Source organism: Lolium perenne, chromosome 1 (assembly GCF_019359855.2).
Source record: "Lolium perenne isolate Kyuss_39 chromosome 1, Kyuss_2.0, whole genome shotgun sequence".
Classification (NCBI taxonomy): domain Eukaryota; kingdom Viridiplantae; phylum Streptophyta; class Magnoliopsida; order Poales; family Poaceae; genus Lolium; species Lolium perenne.
Genome location: NC_067244.2, coordinates 192,304,313 through 192,318,351, shown reverse-complemented (window position 1 = coordinate 192,318,351; position 14,039 = coordinate 192,304,313). Strand labels below are relative to the sequence as shown.

The 14,039-nt window shown below is 44.1% G+C and overlaps 1 protein-coding gene across 1 annotated transcript; it reads right to left on the bottom strand.

The window, feature by feature from the left end:
* Window positions 1-609: 609 nt before the first annotated feature.
* Window positions 610-1,375, bottom strand: LOC139833606 (uncharacterized). Its single transcript, XM_071823924.1, has 2 exons — window positions 1,152-1,375; window positions 610-982 (listed from the first exon to the last, which is right to left on the bottom strand). The coding sequence occupies exons 1-2, from the start codon at window positions 1,373-1,375 to the stop codon at window positions 610-612; spliced, it is 597 nt and encodes a 198-aa protein (XP_071680025.1).
* Between the last annotated feature and the right edge of the window lie 12,664 nt (window positions 1,376-14,039).

Here is a 14,039-nt window from a genome sequence, read left to right as displayed (position 1 = left end):
ACAATACTAGGCTTATAGGTCTGTATTAAACATACCAACTCCTAAACTGTCCAGGTTTTCCCAAACCCCCGACAGTTCCAAATTAAGATACTTATTGTACCCGGCGGTCACCCTCGAGGGATGCCACCGATCCAGTAGAAGCTCCAGAAACAGAAGTACCGTCCGCAAATTTGGTCCTTTTATTTTCCTTTGCTGGTAGGTTGTCAGGTGGGTCCAGTTCCACGGAATTCTCTCCATCTATAAGCATGTTGGAGCCCAGTATAGCCAAGATAGGGTTGGGAATAGGTGCACCATCAAAACCAAGTCCCCTCTTTGCATTTAGGCCTGCCTCTGTCATTTTCTCATCATTCATCAGAGAGGTCCTTGTTGGAGCCATTTGCATGGCATTCCGGATGTTCACGCCAATCATGGTAGGGGACGCCTCCCGACCTCGGCCTTCCACGCCTCTGCCACGACCAGACGAGGGAAGGTTTGCATTGCCATGGCCACCTCCCAAGGGACCACCTCCACGCTCGCTGCGCAAACCCACTCTGAAGCTGCTCGAGCCCCTCCCTCTTCCCAGAGGTGTGACATACACAAAATCACCAAATTTGAGTGTGGCCTCATCGATCACTCCATCTCCGCATCCTTAAAACTGTGGCCCAAAAGACCACATGCAAAGCATAGTTGTCCAATCTTTTCATACTTGACTTCACAGGGGTACCTCTTTCCTGCCATATGGATCGAGACCCACTTGGTGACCGGCAGACGAACATCATGCAGGTTTCGCACTCGAACAAAATCACCTTGAAAGCTCCCAACTGGGTTCATCTCTACTTCCTTAACTTCACCTGCAACTCTGCCCACTAGCTTCTCCACAATATGCTTCTTCCGGTACGCTGAGAGGAGTTTTAGCACATGCAACCAGAGGGGTATGATGTTTAGAGCTACGGATGCAGGGTCAGACAGACCATCGTACTCTACTAGCACAATCGACCAGTCTCTGAACAACCAAGGTCCACGCAGCATTACTTTCTCCCAGTCGCCGAGACAGAACATTGTATGACAAAGAGATTATCTCCAGCTGCCCGCATCGTCACATCCCTCGCCGGGTTCCAGGCGATCTGCATCTGATGGAGGAAGGCTGCATGCGAGAACTTTTTTCAACAAACAACGCGCGGCACAGCCAGCCACCGCACACTCTCTCAGCAATCTCACCATCATCCTCAATGACAAAATCATCGAATTCTTCCTCCGCAATATCCAACCTATCAAACAGGGAGTCTAACGCACCTTCTTTCCGCCTATCCGTGCTGGCAAAAGCGCCATCGGAAGCCTCTGTCACCGGAGCGAGGCCTACCGCCATCTGATCATCGCCGTCTTCCGGCGCCGCCATGGGATTCTGCCCAGATTTCACTTTCGCCACTCACGAGAAGATGCAAAACCCTACGCCGCCGCCTCAAGGAACCAATCGGTCAAGTGGATCGGGGAGAGACCGCGAGACCGGGGAGGATCAAGAGGAGGGCGCCAAAGGGTAGGGGAACGGAATCGGGGGAGAGATCGGAGATCGGGCTCCACGGGAACTCACCGCCAGGCTATCGCCAAGGGGAGGACAGAAACCCTAAGGGGTACTATACCTATACCTGCCTATTCTACTTGAAAGCCAATACGTATGTATGCTTTCAATTTAAACATGATTCTAAACCATTATAGATTTTCCGTTGATTGCATCATCACAATTTTGCAGCAATCATTCTTACGTTTTTACTAGGTTAATGCCCGTGCTTCACTATGGATCAACAAATAATCTAATCCTAACATCCCCTAAAAAAGAGTCCTAACACAAGTTACATGTGAACCCAACTATCTTCTATTGGGTTCTCATTTCTATTATTGGTCGATCACACATAATTCCTCAAAGCGGAGTACATAAAGTCCTGATTCGCCATAAATGTGTCTAATAGTTTGTTACTACATTTTTTAGTGAAGATCAAACCGTACTAAACAACAAAACATGATATAAAGAAAGATATAAAGAAAGATCATGTCTAGTATAATAGTCACTAGTAGCATGAGTGTGTTTGGTTATACGGATTCTAAAAAATATATTGTAAGCTGCAAACTATGGCAAAGATGACATTAGGTGATTATTAGTATGGCATAAATAGAAGGTGTTTGGTTGCACTTTGGACCTCTAATTTGGATAGGAAATGTCCATAATACCCATAGGTGTTAAGAGACCAATTTTGTATTAAATCACTGACAAGTAAATATGGATGGGGGAAGTACGCTAATTGGCTACCGTTGAGATATAGATCACACAGAGGCATATTATTATTTGACGATGGCGACTGTGATTCCAGCCTCTAAAGACATCCTTAGATGACGACATGACGTATGTTGTGGGTGGCAACTGAGGAGGCCACCTGGGTGTCGCAGGCGGCTGTGGGGAGATGTATCTCAACCTTTTGGCCATCACTAAAATAAGTTTTGCTCTAGTGTTCTTCATCAAGCTTCCGTGAGTTTCTGCCAACAGATGAATCGTTCTGGTCTAGAGCAAACTAGCTAGCTAGCTACTCTTATATTACCTTGGTTAAGAGCATCTCCGGCCGCGTCCCCCAAAGCGTCTCCTAAACCGCGCCGGATTGAGCGTTTGGGGACGTGTTTTGTTCGTGCCGTGTTTGGGGGACGTCGCTCCCCAGCCGCGTCCCCCAAACGCCACCTCCAAACATTTAAAATACTTCTTTTTAACACAGAACCATTTATCAAATATAGCATATGAATAAAAATGTTTGCGAGGCTTGTTTTCAAATTAAATTACAACAAACAATAAAACAAGTAAACAAATATAATAAATAGGGCTAGATGCTAGATCAAGGTGCCACGGTATTTCCTTTGATCCTCCACAAATGCTCAACGAGATCAGCTTGAAGTTGATCATGGATATTGTTGTCACGGATCTCTGTGTGCATGGCGAGAAAATCAGCAAAATCTGCAGGCAACTCATGATCAACCTCCGCAAGAGGGCTCTCACACTCATAGGGACCAACATGTTTCCTAGCATGATTCTTGCGGTCATCCTCGATGATCATGTTGTGCATGATCACACAAGCCTGCATCACCTCCCACATTTGGTCGTGAGACCAGCTTAGAGAAGGGTACCGGACAATGGCAAATTGTGCTTGAAGCACACCGAATGCCCGCTCGACATCCTTTCTGCAAGCCTCATGCCGCGTAGCAAAGTGGGAATTCTTCAGACCTGATGGATTCGATATTGTTTTGACAAAAGTGGCCCATTTTGGATATATACCATCGGCTAGATAACAGTCTTTGGTATATTGGTGGCCATTGATCTCATATTTGCATGGTGGAGCATGCCCTTCCACTAGTCTACTGAACACCGGAGACTGCTACAACACGTTGATGTCATTGTGTGATCCCGCCATGCCAAAGAAAGAATGCCAAATCCACAGGTCATAATCTGCCACAGCTTCAAGCACCACACTGGAATATCAATGATGCCCTCTGTATATACCTTGCCAAGCAAACGGGCAGTTCTTCCATGCCCAGTGCATGCAATCGATGCTTTCAAGCATTCCAGGGAATCCTCTGGCAGCATTTTGTGCCATGATCCTTTGTAATATCCCAGGTTTAGAGGCTACAAAATGAGAGAACACCAAAGTGTGCATTGCATTCTTGCATAGAAAATCCGGGGAATTTTCGCGCTTTCAAATAAAACTTACCACAATAACTGAAGTTTCACTTGACTTGCTGGAATTGAAGTAGATCATCAAGTCAAGCGCTATAAACTTCACTGTGATCTTTGCTAAAACCCTGCTTTGGGTAGAGAGGATTTGATCTATGGGCTAGATCAAATAGAAGTAGGTTTACAACAAACAACACCTTAAGTAAGGATCAACTACAAGATCTTATAAAAGATCTCAACATGGAATTCCTTACAACAACACATTCTTTAAGAATCAAACCCTAACTTGTTAACACTTAAAAGTTATCAACTACCTTTGTGTGTAATTTGATTCACTTCTAAATTTATTAATAAATAAGGTAAATCATAGGGTCTAAAGTGTATAAAGGCCACACATTATTATTTAAATCATAACTTATTAAATATATGGTATATCATAAAACTAAATCCATTTACATTACAAATTATAGTTCAAACTATTTGAATAAAACTATCTATGAGTATTTTTAAACTCATATGATCATGCCTTGGTGAAATCAAACACCAACTATCCAAAATGGAGGAATAACCTTCAACCTTGACCTTTTGACCAATATTATAACATAAATCCAATCATGTATGATGTGGTGCACTATCCACAAGATATTTAGTAACATATGCCACTTGGCTATCCAAAGATAAATCATATGAGAGGATAAGGATCATGCCACATAGGATGAAAATATCTACATGACTTGCACTCCAAGCCTTGCCACCTCATGCTCAAAGGATTGCTATGGATGAGGGCATGACAACAAGCACCTTACTCATCAAACCAAAACAAGAATCACCCACCTATGTGTCATGATACTAGAGCTTGCCCAAGCCTATAAAAGGGAGCCACACCCTTCATCCATTTGATCATCTTGTAGCATGATACAAGGAAACAAACACATAGAGCTACTCCATGCATTAGTTAGGATCAAGATGAAGAAGCTAGGAGGTGGAGGCATACCACAAGATGCAGGTTTATCAGATTTCCAAAAGAACAAGCTACATGAGATACTAAGGTAGAATTTTTAGGCAAACCATATATTTAGAGGATCATATCATCATCTCTTAAGTAGGACCTTAGGCTATTCCAAGACATTTAGAAGTGAGAAAGATTATAGATGCTAACCATAGATATGTCTATCTTAGAGAATATTAGAGTAGTATTAATCTTACTTGTTCAAACCAACCTTTAACCTTGGATGTGAGAGCCATGTTCTACTAGTGAAACATAACCAAAGCTCATGCCCATATCATAATCTTAGTTGTGTATCACATGGGTGATCACCACTAAAATCCTAGACCACATCTGAATACCAATCCAAGTCTCACTTTGAATCATAAGTAGAACCCTGCCATGCCTCATGCCTATTTAATACTTCAAGTAGTGAAGTATTCCCAAAACCCTAAACCTTGTCATATGGAATCAATCCCACATAAAATTACATGTCCTAACTTGTGTATCATGTATCACAAGTAAAAGCCAAGCCATATATACTTAAGAACTAAATACCATTTGGTGAGTAGAGTGAACCAATATCCAATTCTATTTTGGCTCCCAAAGAAATTGCTTGGTGAACCAAATGAAATAGTATTTTATAAAATATAATCATCATATAAGTAGTTGAGTTAACCATGATGAGCATAGGATCTATCTCAGATAATTTGAGCTAGAAGTTGCTAAGCAAGATTAGTAATCATAGAGTTGATCCAAACCATTTTCTTAAACCATTGGAAACAATTCTTCACATAAAATCATGAACCAATCCATTCCCATTTCCATTTGTTAAACTCTATCCATAATTAAATTATATGTGAGTAATCACTATGGTTAAGCACTAGAACAATAGAATATGTTAACCATGCACATGTTCTTAATTTCAAAGCATTTTAACAGATTTGATTTTTAAAATTAAAAAGCAATTGAGATGAACCCTAAGTTCATATCTATTTTAAATTTTAAACACACCTCATAAGCACCTCAAGTTAATCATATATTTGTTACACCACAAAACTAGGCAGTAAGTAATAGTATTAAGTTATCTTGATACTCAAATAATTTAGAACCTGCAAAAAGAAACTGACTTCAAATTTGGACTCAATTAATAAAACACAAAATAGAAAATATAAATAGAAAATTTGAAATGAGAAAGAGAGGGAAACCTACCTGTTCAGGCCGCAGCAGCCCGAAGCCAACCCAGCAGCAGCCCATGTCAAAGCCCAGGAGCAGTCCAGCCCATGTCCAAATACCGTTTCGCTTGCTTTAAGAATCGTGCGCGGAGAAATGACTTCACCGTCGTCGTCTCCGAGCTCGACAGCGCGGCGGGGCCAGTAGGCCACGACCTCGTCGTCGATAAGCATGCCCGGACGTCGCCAGACATCTCAGAACCGCGTCCAATCTCTCTCGCATCCGAGCTTATCCGCGGAAGAGAAGATCTTTGCCAAACGGAAGCTTCCAAAGACCGCCACCTCCCGACCATGGCCATCGCCGTGTCGAGGCCACAGGGCTTCCCTTGGCCTATAAATAGGTGGAGGGCATCGCCGTGCACGCCTTGTTCGCCTCCGCCACTCCATTGCTTCTCAGACACTCTCTATCTCTCACGCCCATCTATTCTCTGTCACCGGAGTTGAAGACGAAGCCGACGGAGGCGGCCACCCCATCCTCCGGCACATGGTCCAGGAGGAGCGCCTGGACTCAAGGAGCATCTGGGAGGAGCCCAGCGTCCAGGGGAGCCGTGTGGAGGATCAATTTCCTCGTTCCCTTCTGCAGCACATCGCCGGGAAGTCTCCAATCGCCATTGTCTCCGTCGACCATCGCTGGAGCCGACCACGCCATCATGTCAGGGTGAGCATACGCCTCTATAGAGCTAGATCTCGCTTCCTAGAACCCTCTGAAGCCCTCGATCGATAGTTTGCCGGAGAGCACCACCGCGGGGCATGTTTTCCGACATGGTTCCGGTGATCCCCTTGCAAAACCATCACCACCACTAGCCTCAGCATGTCGAGGAGGTTCCGAAAACCCTAGTCGCGCGTCCCGGGAGGCCGTAAATCGGCGGCGCCGTATCCGTCTGGTCGCCGGCGTCAAGCCGCCGGCGAGATCTACGTGTCCACCGCCACCTCGGCTCTGTTGACTGGTCGTTGCCCACGTGGCAATTGACTCAGTCAACAGGCCCACCTGTCTGTCTTTGCAGCTAGATCTGAATCGGTACAAATAGCATTTTCTGTTTAATTTAAAAACCAGAAAATATCTGAAACTTTGCAGAAATAGATAAAATTCATTTTAACTCAGAAAAATATAAATAGTATATCAAAATGCTCACAAAAATAAACTCTATTCATATAAAATATAAAATAAAAATGTGTGTCAAAATAAAAATTCACTTATTTTTTTTAACCTTATTAATTATGCCATTTCATTTGTTTTAAAACAAAATTTGAAGTCAATAATTATTTAAGTTTCAAAAACAAATAATAGCTATTAAGTAACTAGATAAAATGTTAAGATTAGTTTTCTTTATCATAATTGCATCTACTTAAATATTAGTGATAATTCATAAACCATAATTTGCAAATTGTTATTTTCTATTTTTGTTTAAATGATAATAAATCAAGAAGATAATAAATGCTAATATTATTTTGGTAGCTCAAAACTTGTTTATTTAAACATATTTAGTTAAAAATTTAATTATTTTAAAACTTAATAACCACTATTAAACCCTAGCTTTTAATTAAACCTAAATAGGAATTACCATACTTATTAATTCTTGTGAAAATTAATAAAATGCTAAAACCATTAGTAATTTTGTTTCAAAGTAATTAGTGACCACATATCTATTGTCAATTATCATTTTAAGAGTTGTACCATAATTTAGAAACCCTAGTTCTAATGTAAGTAAGACCTTGAACCCATTATTTTATGTGTTCATCATAAATTGTTTCAATTCTAAAACCCTAGGGGTTTAGCCCATGTGATCATATAAGCTTCACCTATACCTATAAAACCCTAGTAAGAAACAAATGAATACATGCTTATGATCCACTAACATAAAACCAAGTCACATGAGATTATCATTACATGTCTCCAATCTTAATTAAACCTATATGATTCACTAGTGCCACCTAGATGAAAACCCTAGCTTGTTAATTGGATTAGTGCCATTAATCACCACTCCTATATACCACACCATTAGGATCAACTTCAACCATCAAACTCTAGTAGAACCATGATGATCAACCCTAATACCAACCTTGTGTAGTAATTCACATTACATGCTCCTATCCAAATAAACCCTACTTGGGGATAATAAACCACCTAGTTTAGAAGCCATTAGTGATCACTTAATGAAGCATATGTGACACCATAGTAAACCCTAATGACTAACTGATGAAACCACTTTGATAACCATCCCTTGATAGAATACCTATTATCAACCATGGTGATAAACGTACAAATACTTGCTACATATAAAACCATTCTACTTAAGAACCAATTAGTACCTATTAGTAAACTAAAATGAATCCAATAGTAAACCTTAGAAAGCCATAGCTCCTATGTCTAGTAGTTCTTATTCTTATTTAACCTGTTCTTCGAAAGTTATTCTTTTGAAGTACAAATGTCAATCAAACCTTAGAAGCCCTAATCCTTCTTTGAAATACTCATTATTTCTTAAACAACATGTTCTTCAAAAGTTATTCTTTTGAAGTATAGTATAAGTAATCATCAACCATGTTCTGTAGAACTTAAAATTAACAACTGTTCTTTGCATATTATTCCACCACTATTCTTTATGTGTATGATTGTTATGATGTCTTATATCACTTAATTATGATGCTAATATAACCAAACCCTAATAAGAACCTTGTTTGAGAATCATCCTAAAAGTGCAACTCCCCCTAAAGAAATCTTTACAACTCACATATCCTAAAGCATCGAGGTTAGGTTACGCTCGGGACGATTGCATCTCATACTATGCATTATAGCATCTTTGTCAGTTCTTTAAACATTGTCCTTACCGGACAATGATGGTATTTCAGCATTTGGAGTTCTCACGTATCGAAGCTTTTGCCTGCATAATCTTGCAGTCAAGAAAGGCAAGTTCATCGCTTGCTCATGTCATTTGATTATTTTTATCAAACTATATGCAAAGTACTATACTTATCACTCATGCATTGAAAAGCAAAATGTTATTTTCCAATTATGAATATGACTATGTGGTGGGCAATGGAACCATGGTATGTGTTTATTGGTGGAGGTTCCATTGCACGGGTACTATTCATCTAGGACTAAGTACCAATGTCGTCCAGTGATTCTAGCGCCGTACAAATCGCGTTAACCATAAGATCTATAATGGCTCTGGGGAAGCCAGCTGTATCTTTTCCCTCCTGCACGCCAATGGACTTGATAGAGCCTGGCGGGGTGTTGGAGATAACACTGCCGTAGGTTGGGAAATCCTTTAAAATCCCCATCCGGACGTATGGATGAGAGGCTCTACCGTCTATGAAGGATTGTCCATAGTACACCGGGGGTAAAGCCGTATGAACGGGAGATGTCTACCGGGGGTGTACGGATGGACAAAAGGGTGGGTTTGCAGGGTCGCGGAGAAGGCAGTGATTGGCTTGGTTCTTATACCGGGCCTCACACCAAAGGAAGTGTGGACGAGGATATACTCTCGGCCGGCAACAAGGATAAGTTCTCTTATGGGGTAAAGTAACGCACCTCTGCAGAGGGTATCAAAATTGTGACTGTCACTCCCTGTTCTGGGAAGGGAACTGCGAACGCGGCAGGAAAGGAACTCCATGAAGTTCTAGTCAACCTGTGAAGACTGACGGGCATAGTTTTCAGAATAAAATCAACCTTTTGAAGAAATGTTTACGAAAACTTGCATTCGCCTATGACTTTCTGGTCTGTGGCTATAGCTAGTGCATGATACACCTATTTCCTAATATGAACTTGTTGAGTACGCTTGTACTCATCCCACTCTTAAATCCCCTGCTTAGCTATGGAGGCACCGAAGGAGAAACTACCGTGGAACTCGGAGACAAAGGAGACAACTGCAACAAGACGAAGAATCCAATCAAAGAAGTCAATGGAGTCAACTTCTGCATCAGTTAGAGTGGAAACTTGGACTAGTATTAGAAGGGAACATTTCCCTAATCCTAGCACCTAAGTAGCTAGATATCTATAGCAAGCCAAGTAGCTCTTAAGTTTGAGTTAGCAATAAGTTAGATTACGAGTCGTTCTTCTGGAGCTTTATTTGAAGTTTTACCTCACTGTAAAGTAGGAGGCTGTGTTGATCTTCTGTAAACAGTTTGTGTATCCTTCTATAGACATACCTTGGACTCGCATATGTTTCTGTTGTACCACTCTGAGGGATGTAATATGAGTGGAACGGTGTTTCACTTGTGTTATGTCAACGACTTGTGTACTACACCATGCAGTGGTACGCTGGGTCACCACAGCTGGTATCAGAGCAAATGCTTTGACCCTAGGATTAAAACCCTTTAAAGGAGACCTATAGGTTTGGTAGTGTCTATAGGAAGTGTCTTAGCTTAGTTCACCATGCTAAACCAAATATTCTTTTGACTTGAGATGGGTATTCACTTGAGAATAATCCTGACACACTTGAGTCAATTTTCTTATCTATCCTTCTTAAGTAAAGTTAGTTAGTTATCTTGCTTCATTATTCCCAAATAACTAGAACACCATTGGAGCTTAAGATAATGGGTGGTAGTAGACCACAGTTGGTATACAATACATGGTAGTCCAAAGAGAGGATACAACCATAAGGAAGATATCCTATTGGAAGAAGTATACCAATGCAAGTTATGGCTAAGCAAGAGTCGTTTAAAATGTCAAATGACTTATGTTAAGTAATGAAGATAAGTTATATAAGGTAGTAAATACCTATGATGAGTCAATCATGGGAGGTAAGGAAGAGTGATAGGAGTTATATAAGTCTACTTTTCATGGTAGAGTTGGAAATCATATATGATTCACTTGAGAGTCATGATGTGATGCAGTAGACCATCATTGTCGTCGTGGCGAACGAGCAGATGCCATAGGATGGCTTAGATTGGGGCCGAATGGACGCTAGAGGATTCGGGGGAGGGTTTGCGACTAGATGGGATGAACTTCCGGATGCTTTCTCAAGAACACAACCAAAGGCCGGTATGCAAGAAGAGAGACAAGAGGAAGAACTCTTTACTAGATCGCTAGCTTCATTGATCTCAACATGGTTACAAGTGCTTGAATACAAGTTCTCTCGTCTAATCTCCTCTGGGGACACACGCGCCTGTATGAGGCAGTACCCCCTCTCCTTATATAGGGGAGAGGGTGGCTTACAGAACAAGGAACCTAATGGCATCTTTGACTGGACAAACTACTTTACAAAGCTACTTTAATCACAGATGACGCCGGAGTCTTCTTTAATCAGGGACGCCGACGTCCTCCGGCTTCTTTCAGCGTCATCTCTCTCTTTGGCGCCAGGGCTCTGATTAAAGCCGCTTTGCTTAGCTCATCCTTGTCTTCTTGCTCTGAAGAGAATCTTTGACCAGTCCTGCCGACAGGCTCTTCTCTCCGGTATCTTCTTTACCGGGTTCCGGCATACCCCTTGGGGATGCCGGCTTACCTTCACTTAGCCCAAACTCTTATCTTTGCTTTCCAGTAAGAATATTAAACCGGTATCTCGATGGCTCAAACCATCCGGTTTGGCATGCCTTTGGCATACCGGGGGTTATTCCCCCAACATTAGTCCCCGAAGCTGGTATAGTCTGGCGGATTCTATCCTACAGACCATGCCAGGTTTTCATGTTTTTAGGATACCGGTTTAATCTCTCCGGCTTTGAGCTTGGATCCGGCATCTTTACCCTTATTTGTCTTTTCTCTCTTTGCAAGGCATCTCCCGGCATCTCTTTTCTCTGGTTTCATTCGCATTTACTCTTTCCTCGGCGAAGTCGAGAATATTTTGGGCCCCGCGCCTGTCAGTGACATGCGCACTGTTAACTGTCGTGCCAGTGTCAGTTGTCACTTCGCTTCGACTCCTGCGCGCTCATTAAATGCACCACTGCGGATCCCACTAGCCACTTTGGATCCTGTGTGTGCCCCCGTGTGGCTTCCCATTTTCTCGCGTGTACTTCCTCGCCACGTGGCGGCCCGTGGTGCGAACCGTCGCGGGCCGCGAGGCGAACCGCCGCGGCCCGGCGGTTTTTGGCCCACCTCCTCTTTTCTTTATAAGGACAACTGCCCTTTCTTCTTCCTCTTCTCGCATTCCCCAACCTTCGCGCACAGTGCTCCTCGCCTCTGCGCCTTCGCCGCTCTTCGTCCGCCGTCGTTTGCTCGAGCTCCATCGCCCGGCGAACTCACGCCGCGTTCCCGCCGGACCTCATCGTGCGGAAATCTTCTGCAGCACCTTCGTCGCGCCCGCTGCATTCTTGCTACTTCGTGTCTTTCTTCGCCTCGCCGTCGACGGTGCTCGTCGGCGACTGTAGGTCCGCTCCTTCACCGGCGAACGTCTTCCCCTGCGACTGCGCTGCTCACGGTTAGTGCCAATCTCACTTTGCTTGCCATCTGCTTGCTTTCTAGATCTTGGGTCGATGGTGTTCTTATTTCCTCTTTTTCTTTGATTTTCTTCTTACTCGTAGATCTTCGCGCGGGGTTCAACTGTGGGATTTCTGTTTTTTCGCCTCCAAACCAATGTCTGGCGAGGAATCTTCCTCTGCTTCTTCTTCTTCCCTCTCCGTTAACCGGCGTAGACAATCTCCCAGCGAATCTACGGCTTCGGATCCGATGGATACCGATTCCGGCAGCCAGCAGGGATCCGGCAGCTGCCAAGAGTCCGGTGGCCATCTAGAATCCGGTAGCTCTAGCCAAGCATCTGGCAGCCACCTAGAAACGAGTAGCTCTGGCGAATCATCCGGTGGAGAGCCCTCCCCCATCACTCGTGGAGCCTGGATGGGCTCCAATGTTACTGAATATGAGATCTATTGGTTATACCGGTCCCGCAGGATTCCGGAAGGAGTAACCTGCCGGCTTCCCGGTGACGAAATCGTACCGGAGCCCCAGCCCGGTGAATATGTTGCTTTTCTTGCTCATTTTGAGCATGGCTTCGGCCTTCCTGCCTCTCCTTTTTTCCGGGAGTTCTTAGATTTCTATAAACTCCAACCTCACCACCTTCCTGGCAATGCCATCTTTTACCTTTCCTGCTACGCCACCTTCATGGAGGCCTACATCGGCATTCGTCCCACTCGTGAGACGTTTGCCCGCTTCTTTGCTCTGCGGATTAATTCCGTTCAGGGCAAGGAGATTCCTAAACCCAAGCCGCCAGTGGAGTGCGGGTCTTGCATCGTCGGCTCCCGCCAAGGGAGCACTTTCTTTAAGTTCAGCGGCCTTGAGTCCTGCCGCGCTTGGCAAGGAACTTTCTTCTACGTGAAGAACAATGGCCGCGCAGATCTCATTGATCTTCCGCCGTTCCAAGTGGGGCCTCCCAGTAGAGCCAATTGGAGCTATAACCCGAAGACGGATCATGCCGAAACCAACCGGGTGGTACGCTTCATGGCCTCTTTGAAGAAGGAGACCAACATCTGCTCGGATGATATCATCCGCACCTTTATTTCGCGCCGGGTGCTTCCTTTGAAGCGCCGGGTGCATAGGATGAGCGAGATGTATGGTCCCGGCGATCCCACCAAGATCACAAGCCGTCCCCTTAGCAAGAAGGACGTCGTTCGCAAGGCTAAGCAGATCTGCCAAACTGCTATGCCATTTGACTGGGAATGGGGCCTCCTTCCCCTCAGCACTACTAACCCTCCGACCCAAGAAGTAAGAGATTACGCAATTAGGGTCGGTTTTGCCGGTAACTTTTTGCTCTTGTTAACCCTCTTTTTTCGTGTTTCAGGCCAAGGACCGCTTCCCCCTCATTGAAGCAGAGCGGCGAGGCCCTTGCCGAAAATGCGCCCTTGACTCCGTCGACCCGGATCCCTACATTTTTTGGAAAGATCTGAAGATGGGCAAGACTCCGGCTGCGCGCCTTGGCCGGTCTCCACCGAAGCCAACCGGTTCTTCGGATGATCTGACCATGCTTGAGGTATTTTTTCTTTTCCGGTCTCTTCTTCTTCTTTCATTGTTGCTTTCTTGCGAATCGCTTCTTAGCCATATTCAACTCATAGATCCATGAGCGCGTGCCGCCCCTGCGCGCCGAGGCCGGCTCCGAGTTTGTGGACAAACTCATGGCCCAGGGCCAAAAGAACAAGCAGCCGGCATCTGGTGCCGGTTCCAGCCAGGCCCCTCCCTCCAAGCGCTTCCGGACTGAGCCCTTGGGGGAGAAGGAAG

Bases quoted from the DNA above. Each gene is read 5' to 3' on its own strand.
- LOC139833606 (XM_071823924.1), bottom strand. From the start codon at position 1,375: ATGGCGGCGCCGGAAGACGGCGATGATCAGATGGCGGTAGGCCTCGCT. The intron at 983-1,151 runs GTTTGTTGAAAA...TTGGTTGTTCAG, and splicing joins GGCTGGCTGTGCCGCGCGTT to AGACTGGTCGATTGTGCTAG.